General features: G+C 40.9%; 1 protein-coding gene across 3 annotated transcripts in view; it reads left to right on the top strand.

Annotated features, from left to right (window-relative positions):
* whrna (whirlin a) overlaps positions 1–5,164 on the top strand; it is a 130,696-nt gene extending 125,532 nt beyond the window's left edge. For all 3 annotated transcript variants that reach the window (XM_047570742.1, XM_047570741.1, XM_047570740.1), the window contains one exon: positions 4,433–5,164. In XM_047570742.1, the coding sequence (XP_047426698.1) occupies positions 4,433–4,615 (183 nt within the window). In that variant the 3' untranslated portion in view covers positions 4,616–5,164. The remainder of the gene's footprint in view (positions 1–4,432) is intronic.
* The last annotated feature ends 7,996 nt before the right edge of the window (positions 5,165–13,160 follow it).

The following is a 13,160-nucleotide window of genomic DNA, read 5'->3' as shown; positions in this document are numbered from 1 at the left end:
TGCTGCTGGGCTCCCTTTTAAGTCAAACTGTGTTTTTGACAAATAACAATCAGAAATTTAAATATACAATGTAAAGCTTTCAGTGAATGTGTCTGTGGGTTTTATCAGATAGCGGTTGTTTTGCTTTAGTGGATTGTTTTCCATCATGTGGTGCACAGTGTTTTCTGATAAAGACAAAAGAGTAGCATCTTTCCATCAGAGCATGTTGAAAACTTTCAGGAGAACACATGGATTAAAGAGATAACCATAAGATAAATGACAAACAGTGTCTCATCTCTTGTCTAGAATGCCAATGTTGTCACTGTGCACATTCATTCAGTGTCTGTTTTCTTATTTTTTTCCATGTTTGTCACACTTAAATGTTTTGGATCATCAAACAAATTTAAATATCAGATAAAGATAAAACAAGTAAACACAAAATGCAGTTTTTAAATTAAAGTTTTTCTTGTTAAGGGAAAAATCCAAACCTAGATTTCCCCGTGTGAAAAAAAATGATTACCCCTTTACCAGCAATAACTGCAATCAAGCGTTTGTGATGACTTGCAGTGACTCTTGTAGAAAGTTGTGGAGGAATTTTGGCCCACTCATCTTCAGCCACATTGGAGGGTTTTCCAGCATGAACCCCTTTTTTGAGGTCACGTCACAGCTTCTCAATAGGGTTAAGGCCAGGACTTTGACTTTCTGGTGTGTTTTGGATCATAGTTACTGCAGAAATGGCTTCAGCTTGAGGTCACGAACAGATGGCCGGACATTCTCCTTCAGGATTTTGTTTGTAGACAAGAGAATTCATGGTTCCATTTATCACAGAAAGTCTTCCCGGTCCTGAAGCTGCAAAACGGCCCCAGACCATCACACTACCATCACCAGATTTTACTGTTGCTATGTTGCTTTTTCTGAGATGTGGTGTTACTTTTACACCAGACGTAATGAGACACACACCTTCCAAAAAGTTCATGTTTTGTCTCATTAGTCTCAGAGTGTTTTCCTAGAAGTCTTGGGGATCATCAAGAAGATTTCTGGCCAAACTGAGATGAGCCTTTATGTTTTTTTAGCTCAGCAGTGATTAACTGAGCGACCTTAACTGAGACAAGCAAGGCCTGCAGTTCTTCGGATGTTGTTGTGGGGTCTTTTGTGACCTCTTGGATGAGTCGTTGCTGCACTCTTGAGGTAATCTTGGTCAGCCGGCCACTCCTGGGAAGGTTCACCACTGTTTCATGTTTTCACCATTTGAGATGATGACTCTCACTGTGGTTCACTGGAGTTCCAAAGCTTTAGACTTTTTCTCACCACTGTACAAGAACATCACTTCAGGCTATGGCAGGAATGGCTTTGATATTTAAGGTTTCATGAACACAGAGAGCAAGGACATTACACTTAAGAAATGAAGAAGCTTCTGATCCTTGATCAGTCCCTCTCACCCTCACAGACTCTTCATTAAGAGACTAATAAAAATAAAAATGTGCACCGGTCCAATGGATGATAGTGGAGGAAGCGGGTGCTTTACTCACTGTAGCATGGCTTTAATGGACAAGGACACAAAGCAAATACTTGAGACAAGGTTAAAGCTCACTTTTCACATTTCCCCATTGCATAGTCTTCACCAAAACCTTGCTTTACTGAGGTGCAAACTCTGTTGAATACAGGCAATACACAGCCACAAAGTATGTGACACTACTGTTCCATCCCTGAACAATAAAACTGTACGACTGCTGCTATTTACAGATATTAATAACATGGCAACCTTGAGGTCACTTGTTACAGAAAAGGAAGGACACTTTCTACACATCCATGTTTTGAGGTAGAAAAGAAAGATGGTGGAAAAGAATCTCTGAAAAGTTTCCTGTGTCATCTGGGCACGCAGCATCAGTACTTCTTCCAGTCAGAGGCTGAGCATCAGAATGGCAAACTTCCTTTGGGGAGAAAAAAAGGAGAAACGGTCAGTTTTGCTTTTGGCTTTCTGCTGGTCATTGTTTCCATGTGTGGGACAGATGATGGCATCACATTAGAGCATGTACCCGATACAATACTGTCTCTCTGCAGGTTTAGTAAGCACAGTAAAGACAAGTGGACAAGAACTATTCTGGTCAGCCCTCCAAACGCAACAGCTCTCTGTCCCCTCCGTTTACCTTTTAGGACATCCCCCTGCCCCTCTTTCTTTGTAATAATGATGTTGGATGTAGTGTAATGAGGACATCTGTCATGAGGATTTTTCTTTTTTGTTCTGTGTGTTACTACTACGATTTTTAGCAAATATCAATGACATTTAATGACATGAAACGTGCCCTCACAGCTAGCTCATAGTTGTTTTTCTGGGCAGCACAATGGTGTGGTGGTTAGCAGTGATGTCTCACTGCGAGAAGGTACTGTATTTCAATCCATCAGCTGACTGGGACCTTTCTGTGTGGAGATTGCATGTTCTCCCCTCCTGCCTGCTCTCCGGGTAGTCCGGTTTCCTCCCAACATCCAAAGATGATTTGAGTGTCTTTCTGCGTTAGCCCTGTGATAGACTGGCAACCTGTCCAGGCTGTACTCGCCTCTCACACAACGTCAGCTTGGACAGGAAAATATCTTGGTAGATGGTGTGTCTGAACAAAGAAGAAATTTCTGTGTTCGCCCAGCCGCTGATTTACGTGAATACGGAAGTGCATTTCAGACCAATATCAGTGGTTACAGTCTGAATTACCGCAACACATCATTATGTTTCTGGTAAGGTGAATGTCAGGCCACACTGTAGACTTCCAGCGACGTCTTAGCAACGGCATCAAATTATGTGGTACTATTAAATGCGCATTAGGCTGACAGAAAGGGGTAGCAGGTGGTAGCAAAGCAAAATATTCACAAGTAGCAGATTTAAATTTTCAACCATGTCAAATCTCAAAAGCCCTGTTCACACCTGGTTCTCAAATGTGTCTTCTGGGTGAAATCTGATTTCAAGTCATTTGAGACATGTGGAGATACATACTGATGTCATGTATGAAGAGACATACTTAGAGCTGTCCACTTGTAAACAGGTCACTTAAGAGGCATGATACTGCGAGGTCTGAACATGTTCTTTAATGGCATCCTGAGGACATGACATTTTCTTCTCACAAGTAAAACTTGCACGGTATGTTTGCAGTTGACATGAATTGTGGATTGAAGGGATATCTAACAGACTATACGATGATGGTGTAGCAGCTGCAGGTGGAGAACTCCATGACTTGACCATCGGTGATTTGTGCAGATATAACATGGAACCATTTTATTCAGGTTTCTTGAAGAGGAAAAATAATTATAGATGCTGAGCCTCCAGAACAGTGGCCCTGATAGTACATACAGTAATTACCAGCCTCTTTTCAGCTGTTCAGACTCTAAGTAAGGATGCTGAAATTAATGTTGCCTCTACTTCCATCCAGTCTCATGTATCCCTCAGGCAGTCAGCAACAAGCAACATGTTTCTAATCACAGATAAAATATGTGAAGAGGAGTGTTGCTGGCGTGGAGAAAGCACTTCAATTTGTTGACTGTGCATTTTCTAAAGCCATGATGCTGCATACATTGCCTGCAGAGCCAAACTGCAGTGTGTGTGTGTGTGTGTGTGTGTGTGTGTGTGTGTGTGTGTGTGTGTGTGTGTGTGTGTGTGTGTGTGTGTGTGTGTGTGTGTGTGTGTGTGTGTGTGTGTGTGTGTGTGTAGGTCAGTACTGAATGCTGTTGATTTGTCAGGCATACCAGCGATTTCACACACATTTTACAAAAAGCATTTTAAAAAATACAACTGCAATACAATTTTGTTATATTGTTTCATTTTTTTTATGTATATATATATATGTATATATATATCTTTGCTGGCCTTTAGGCTGTGGCTGTGGTGAACACACAGAACAAAAATCTGAAGAGCATGTACTCCCTTTTGAACATTCCTGGTATATCCCAGGTTCTATGAGTTTTTCTATGTTAGGGCATGTATACTTTTCTGTATGATAATGAATTACATATTAACTTTTAGCTTGGGGAATTCTTCTCACCAGACTATCCTTGTGTGTTCCAGGTCTTGAGTGATCCATACAGACCAAACCTTGCTGTTTTTTGATGAAGATACAACCTCTTGCTAGATTCAAATCAAATTCTTAAATTAACGTTTTTATGAGTCAGTTCTGCTCTGTGTGTTGGCAGGCTTCATTCTCAAAAATATCTCTCAAGAATAAAAACAAAATGGAGCACAATTCTGCTTCAAGTCCTGCTGTCCAAAATCAGTAGAGCAAAACACAACTATAAACATAATTACACTTGTGTCTGAGAGAAGCGTTTTTGATGGACCAGATTTGCAGACAATGAATGTCTGTGTGGGTGTTTTCTTTTTTTTTTTCCCAAGGGCACTGTTCCTTGTGAAATTTCCCTCTGCTTGTTTTCAAGGATTTTTTACCTGGTTTCTTCTGTTTCCGTTCTCTTTCAGAGGGGTGGTTCAGCTCATAATTGCGGCCAGCTGAAGGTGGGTCAGATCATCCTGGAGGTGAACGGGGTTTCGCTGAGAGGCCGCGAGCACAGGGACGCCGCGCGCCTCATCGCTGAGGCCTTCAAGACCAAAGAGAGAGACCACGTGGATTTCCTGGTGACTGACTTCAATGTGGCACTATAGCCGGCAGGACAAGGAGAAAGTACAATGATGATGAAGGTATCGCCAACAAATCAGGAGTTTAAGGAGATGATGAGGGAAAGATATTCGAGCGTCTTTTGATTTAAATGGCACAACTCTTCAAACAAACCATCACCTGATCTCTGAGCCCTTCATCCTACTAAGATTTACAAGGCATTACTTTTCTCTGTGGACGTCCTCCTGGATTCTCCTCAACGTGTTACCTCCCCACTGTGACACCTTATGCACTGCAGCAGAAAATTGTGAAACCTATTCCTTTTGTTTGTCCTCTCAGTGTTAAAACTTGTGCATTTACAACTGTGGGATAATCACTAGAACTTCTCAGAGCACTCCCGTGTCCCAAGCTCAGTTTATTTTACTGATTTTCTCCCACCTGAGAGGCAACTGCACATCTAAGACTGAATGACGCTTGACTTTACAAGTTTGGATTTGTATTATGTAAAAATGGACAAATGTAGATACAGATGCATATATATATACTGTACACATAAAGATGCTCCTATATGAATTAAAAAATAATCTGTAACCTTGGTTGCATCGTCAGCATATAGTAATATATTTGAAAGTCAATTATAATTCATACATTCTTGTGAAATTTACATAAACATTACATGCCCTTATTTGTTTGACTCGACGTTAAAAAAAGATTCGACCACATTATTACTTACTTCCTTTTCACTTATTCCGTTCCCACTAAACCAGCTAAATTGGAAAATGGTCTTCATGTGTGAAAACATCCACATTATAAATCATTATTTCCTCTAGCATAACACATTTTTGTAGTGTGTGCTATCTGGTTACTCTGCTCTCTCGCCTATTTTAATTTCTGTCCGCTTTTTCTTTTTTCTTTTTTTTTTTAACTTATTCCATGTTTATGTGTCTGCTAGCAGATAACTGAATGAACATAGCAATTTGAGTGCAGGTTATTAATGCTGCCTGTTAAATAGAAGAATGGTGTTTACTGCTCAGGCATCAATGGGATTGATTCAAGAAAGTGGCCTGTGTGTTTACAGTGAAACCCGTATTACACTCGTGATACACTGCATTGTTGCGGGAGTCGCAAACAGATCTTTAGTTAACAGCTCACTGTGACTGAGTGCTTGATTATTTCCAACATTTAAAGATCCGCTTTCAAAGAAATGCCAAGAATGACAGTTTTATTTTTGTTTGACCTCACGTTTGATTAGACTAACCACTGTGACAATTGCATTGTTTTTCTCATTCATCATGTTTCACCTTTAAGTTTGAAGCGTCTGCAGAGGGATGTTCACTTTGCACTAGCAGTAATTCACAGCTCTGACGTGACTGGAAACAATGAAGCTGACATCAGTGACTTAAAAATACAAACAGTAACGCTGGGTTACCTGTGCACCATGTAAAGTCCTTGTAAACCTGAGGCTAAGTAGCTCATTTCACTTTTACGTGAAATTGACTGACTCTGAAAAATGGGAAGTACCATAAGAATACCATAAAGCCATGATACAAATATGAAAACATGATATCAAAAATGCAGTACATTAGTTTGAAGGATTCAGATTTTCTATCATCCATTAAACTACTACACTCAGACAGCATACCATCCAGTTCCAGTTCATTCTGTAGAGCACTTGTGAGTTTTTGTCACAGATATATTTTTATATTTGGCCTGCTTCTAGTTGCGGTACTCTTATAAGGAGATAAAATCCCTCAGTTCAGCTGAAGCCATGCTCGGTGCAACAGCTACGCCAAGGAGGAGGAGTGACGAGACATTCAGAGGACGACGCAGGCAGAGATTTTTTTAAACGCTCCCGTACACGTGAAATGTGTGTGCATGTGTCCGGTCACATTTCATCCCTTTATAGAAAAGCAATCAGCAGATAAGCAACGAGGTAGAGTGAGAGATGGCGCAAAGGAGAGAAAAAGGAAGAGAGGGAATGATGATGATGAGAGTGTGATTAAAGCAACAAATGAGACGTGATGGTTGTTGTGGAGATGCTCTGCTTCCTCTCAGGAAGAGTGCGCTCGTGGAGAGGACATGCAGCAAACACCCATGTGTCACTCCGGAGACTGGCATCAGCAGGCTGCAGGTGGAAATGCGGAGTAATTAGAGAGATTAATCTACAGTGCGAGTGTGCTTGTGTGTGGCGGGGGGAAGGTGTGTATGTGTGTGTGCGGGTGGAAGGTGGGGAGGGTGCCAAGATGCGTTCTGTCTTATCTTTTATTTATCTTTTATGCAAGTGGTGTTTGTCTGTCCTCAGTAAATGGATGAGAAGGGGAAAGATATGATCAAAACAGAGACGGAGAATAAAGACAAATGTAAATGTCACCAAGGGAGCTGTCCTATGAGACACAAACAAGGAAGCGGTAGTCTGCTAGCCTGGGCTTTTTGAAGAATGCCAGCGGTGCGGCTTGGTGAGAAATTACTATCAGACACTCCTGAATCATCCTGGTGACATCTGAGGGAAGAGAGCCCCACATTCATGCTTTGTTTTTACAACATCTCCCCGCTGCTGTCAGTTACCAAAATGTCAGCCTTTAACGAATTGAAGACAAATGTTAGGGATGCAGTGGTAGATTTTTTTTGTAAAGGTCATATCCTTATCCGGTGAGTTTGAACCTGTAATTCCTAACTATGAGTTTTGCTATAATCCACCCACGTTGCTCACGCTACATGTATCCAAACACTAGAGCAAAGACGAACTTCACAGAAAGCCAACACATTATTGCCTGGCGGAGCTGCTCGTCTTTTCTTTGTTTCTTATTGAGTCACATTTCTGTCCATCTGATTTTCCAATTTACTCTCCTCGTAGCATCACCTGCTCTTTCTTTCCTTACGTCTGCTTGTGTAGCTGCTATAATTTCACTTCATTTAATCAGCTAATTGCTAACAGTCCCTGTCTGGTCTTTGGTGCTGAACAGGTAGGGCACACCAGCTTTATCTGAGGGCTTTTACTGGAAACGGCCCTCGCTCATCCCAGAAATGGGGCTGAGTCATCGTTGCTGGATGTAAAACTGTGATACATTTGCACTGATAATTCTAAAAAAAAAAAAAAAAAAAAAAAAGTGAGCTACTTGTCATTTTGTTTTATGTTTTTTCCACATGCAGGTTTGAACCAGCCTGATTAGACTTCATATTCTAACCACACCACTAATGTATTCTGGAAGACTGACCTTGGATCTTTGATCTCTAATGATGAAAACATTTCCCAGATAAGATGAAACGGGGGCGAGACTGGGGGGGAATCACAAAGATAACTAGAGTTTTTATTGAGTTGTTAGATCAGTCAGAGGCTGAACTCGACACAAACACAGGGCCACAATGCCACTGTGCATTGATCAATTCACTGAGCCACTGTTATCTAGCTTACACCTAATGCACATTTGATACCTTGGATGTTTGGGCTGAATAAACCCAACGATCCAGTAAGTGCCGCTCACAAACTGGCTGGCTTCACTGTCTGCCTGAACTCATCTGAACCTTTCAGCAAATGTGCTGTGAAACTAAAACAATGCACCGACAGAAGGTCCAAAGTTAGCACAATTCTCAGTGGGTTTAATTTGACCTGCCCTGTCCTTTCTAATAAACCTAATGGTTTTCCTGTTTAGGTTCATAATCTGATCTGAAGCTTGATTGTTCCGGTATGTACACCAAAGCAGTTTATTAACTGCACTGGAATTCATGGTTGGTGATTAGTGTGTGGAAGTTGAGCAGGATGTAGGGCGTGCAAAGCGCTGAGGTCTCACACAAGAGACCAGTGTTCAAATCAGACTTTAAATCCGAGTCTTCAACGTTTTTCAGGCCAAGGACCCTCAAACTGATGGAGAGATGAAGTAGGGACCCTCTACCTATATGTTCTATATTAAACTCAGCATAGTGCTTATAAATATATATCATCATCATTTTGAATTGAATATTAAGCTATTCAGATAATACACAGGTTCAAATATTCTTTTTTTGTTCATTTCAAACATGTGCAACAGTAGGATGGCCATGCAACTGCCGTAAACATAAACTGAAGCGACATAAACATACCTATATAGACCACGTACTGTTATATGAGTGCAAATGTGGCCTCGCTATTGAGACAGCTCTTGTATCGCTGAATGAGTGAAGTGCCGACTGAAAGATAACATCTTCTGCCTCAATTCGTCCCCTTACTGAAATATGTTGGTTTCATGGTAATGTGTATTTGAAGACATTTAAAATTGAAAAGGAAAATGTCTAACCAATCAAAGATTTTGCGACCCCCATGCAGTACCTCCACAGACCTCCTAGGGGTCGCGGACCCCCTGTTGAAGACCTATTGTTTAAAGCATAGATCTTCCAAAAGAAAATCCCCACAAATTAAAATTTCTTTAAATGCACATTAACAGGGATCCATCATATTTTAGTAAAGGGATACATGGAGTAAGAAGACCTTACCGCCACACTACTGAATATTTGAACCTGTGTATTATTTGAATCACTTAATATTGTATGCAAGATGATAATAATACTGTATATTTATAAATAGCACTGGACTGAGTTTAACATAGAACACATATAGTAGGTAGTTGGTCCCTATTGTAGTTACATCTCCTGTAACATACACTTGCTGCAGCAATTTAATTTTATAGGACCATAATTTCTAGAAGACAAGGTTTTCTCTATGCACAGTGATTTGACTCAGTGCTAAAATGAAAATACTGCGGATGAAATCGAAGGGCATGCCAGCAGTCAGTTTAAGTGCAACTCTAACAAATATCCAAAGCATTAATCCCATTGTGTGAGTTTATTAATATCCATTTATCTAAATTTGGTTCCACTACCGGAACTTTCCACAGGGTCTAGTACATTTTGGAGGTGCTCGGAGCATTTCCACCCCCAAGTACCTCGATTGAGTTCCGTGAAATTGTTCATCCAGCTCAAAAAGTCCTTGCTTAAGGGGTTGTAGCTTTCAAAAATACAGGAACTTTGCTGCACTGAACATTTGTTGGATTGGCTGAGCACTCGCACCGTTTTGTGTGAACAGTCCGTCTCAGTCAATAGTGTAGTCTCCACGACAGCTTGTTTCATTTGCTTGTTCACTTTAAGCAGTGCAGGCGTTTAGAATCTGCCTACTCACAGACTGTTGTTTCCAGTGTCACCGCTTTACATGGGCGCATCATTGTTGTGTGGTGTTGTGCATTACTGCCACTTACTGACCAGCTGTTCCAACATTTCTATGGCAAATCATACAAATGAGAGAGAGACACACACACTTTATCTCTAAATTTGATCCAGATTACCTTCATAAGGTCTTTTAAATAAAGTTCAGGATGAAGTTTCTCTCCATGGATTGAGGAAATTCTCCTGTTTCTAAGCTTAATGTAGTAGAAAATATTGCTGATACTCCAATAATTAATGAATATATAATATTTTTGTATAAATACCAAAAGGATACATTGGAGAGATGTTGGAGTTTTGTCCACAGCAACCCTTTATTCCCATTTAGAAGGTACTGATGATGTTACTCTGTCCTCCTTACTGTCAGCAAATCCAATAAAAAGACCAGTCAACTATTTCTCTTAGTCCATCTCTCAGTTGTTGTGGCACTTACCCACAAGCTTTATTGTTCCTACTGCAGACATAACTCTTTAAAAAAAATAGTTACTAAGATTGATTGGTCATTTCACCATACTACTGGCCGTTATACTTTGTTCCAAATGTTACCTAAAACCCAGGAGTGAATAGTTCATCTGCTGGAACTATTTATATTTGATTTTGTTTTAATATTTACAAATGAATTGATCATAGTTGGATCATTTCATCATTTGGTTTTGGTCTTTTCATTCGATGGCATAATGTTAATGAAATCCAATATCCCAGTTATAAACATGTATCTGCATGCAATACGTCTATAGATGCCACCAAATGTCACTCAGCTCCATGTAAAGTGTCTGCGATCAGCAAATTAAAGTTTTCTATATAGATCACATGGTTGACTAGGCCCCCCAGGAACTGAGGCTACAGTCCTTTTGGACAGGGGTCTTCAACATTTTTCAGGTCAAGGACCCCCAAACTGATGGAGAGATTAAGTAGGAAACCCCTACCTACTAAATGTGTTCAATATTAAACTTGACCTAATGCTATTCATAAATATACATTATTATTGTTACCATTTTGCATTCAATATTAAGCTATTTAAATAAAATAAATTAAAATAATATCAAACAGCATGGTAGCCATGCTGGAAAATTGTGGGGGAAAATTAAAAAAAATAAAAATAAAAATGTATAAAAAAAAAACTAAAATCAAATCAAATCAACTAAAGATTTTGCAACCCCCACCTGCAGTACCTCCACGGACCCATAGGGGTCGCGGAGATTTGCTGCTGGACTGCAGCAACATTTTCTCATTTAATAATTTTACCGAAACCGTTTCAGTGACCTGACAGTTACTAGTTTAGTGAGAGCTCCCCCTCAACAACCCTTCACTGCTGCTGGCCGTAACCTGCTCAGGCGAAACGACAAGTGCAAAAAATAAAAGTCAAACCTGATGAATGAAACAGACAATGTTATGTTAACCGACATTCATTCGTCCGGACGTATATAAACTGCGTTTTAATGTCAGAATAATTCCTCCTATTCGCGCAAACCTCTCATGTCTAAACTCCATAATGACCCCATCTGGCAGACACGTGTCGATAGCGGCTCGGCCTTCTCTTTGACCTGATATTAAAAGGCCATCCAGGGGAGAGGGATGATGGAGAGAAACGATGGCGGCAGCTGACACTCTCATTAATCAGCCTCCAAGACAGAGAGGTGCTGGCCTTGGCTCCGACATGAGGCGCCGCCGCTCACACCTTCGCTTGTTGCTTGTTCTGTTGCAACGCGTGTGCCCCTCCGCATTGAACCACTGCCTCCCAGACGAGCACCACCTGTTGTCCTCGCTCATAAAGTTCGCTTGTTTCACTGAGTGTGCCTCCCGCTTTAACTGATTTCAGTCGGTGTACGTATTCCCTCCCCGAGTGGCTCTTCATCTGCATCCTTTTTATTTTCCCGTCACTCGGCCCATCTGTCTTTCCTTCGCCTGCTCATGTCCATGAGGAGAGGTGACATGTTATTTATACAGAAAGTGTGTTTAATTTTTCAATAAAGATAACCGCACAAAAGCTAGCAGTCTGTGTTTATTTTAAATCAGGAAGGGTTTTTTTTTCCAAAATCCACTCTGTGGCAATGCAACCCGTGCACAAAGTCATTCCCCCTAAGACATACGGCTGAGTTTAATGTAACGGACCTTGTCTGGCCTGCAACTAAACCCCGACCTCCACCCGATCAAGCACCTGCGGGATGAGCGTGGACTGTGAGCCAGGCATGATCTGTCAACATCAGCTCTGGACCTCACTGTTGCTCTTGTGGCTGAATGGGAGCAAATCCCTGCAGGCGTGATCCAAGCCCTGACGGTAAGTCCTGTCTGAGTGCAGCCTGTTATTGCTGCGTGCTCTCAAAAAATACTACATGGTGGTAGGGAGAACACAATGATGTAATGTTCAAGTGTCTCCATGCTTTTTTGGGGATAGTGCATTTGTACACATCTGTAATTGCTGGTAGTATTTCGTTTCACGTATGGACGTTTCATTTTCATTTCAAAGGCTGGCTTTAGTTAAGATGGTTAAAGAAAGGTTAAAGGGAAAAATAGCGCTCATGGCTGCTTTTGTCCTCACAAAGATAGTCATAGCAGCGTGTGTGTGGTGTTCTAAGCCACCAGCGATGGGAAAGATAAAAATTATTTTTATTTTCGCAGCCTTCCTTCCTTCTTTCTATTGATTTGCAAATGTGTCACCTGTTCGTTTAGTTCAAAATCCTCTTTTAGCCTACAACAGGAAACACAACAGAACAAACTGTCTGTTGCCAGCTATACATTATTCAGCTGAGAAGCTCACTCTGTTATTTGAAATCAATTGTACTTGTAAACTGCTTATCTAGTCGAGGGTTGCATGGAGCTGAGGGAGCCCATTTTAACATGCTATGAGTAAAGGACAGGGTGCATCTTGTAGAAGCCACAAATCCAATCCTGTCCTGTTGAGACTCATGAGCCTTGACAACTCTGTGCATAACAGGCAATAAAAAAAAAAAAAAGGCCATGGACAACAAGATTGAACAAGGTGTGTCCTCCGTAAGTTGAGGACTGGTCCTAAAAGAAATCTGATGATTGAATGTTGCTGTCTCACCAGCGTATATCTAGATACATTATTAAAGGTTACTGACATTCTGTAGTTTGTCATAAGATTCAGTTTTATCGGCTCAGAAAGAGACTCTGACCTCCCTGAACGCAGAACATAATCCCTCCTGGCAAAAAGCTGGTTTGGTGCCCACGACCATATGTAACCATATGTGTACTCTACAGTAGATTGTGTTGCTGGTAATTACCAGAATGGAAAGTTGTTTTTCATTTGTGAAAGTTTCCCCCTGATTGTTGTGGTATTGCCCTGAGATATGAGGTGACATATGGATGCCAACTTCATGCTCCCATGTCCGTCTGCTTGTTTTTCTCAGTTCGGTCTCTAGCCCCGAGGGCACTGTGTAA

The sequence above is a fragment of the Mugil cephalus genome, chromosome 19 (genome assembly GCF_022458985.1).
Source record: "Mugil cephalus isolate CIBA_MC_2020 chromosome 19, CIBA_Mcephalus_1.1, whole genome shotgun sequence".
NCBI lineage: Eukaryota > Metazoa > Chordata > Actinopteri > Mugiliformes > Mugilidae > Mugil > Mugil cephalus.
The sequence above is the reverse complement of the archived record's forward strand: the minus strand, read 5'-3'. Positions and strand labels throughout refer to the sequence as shown.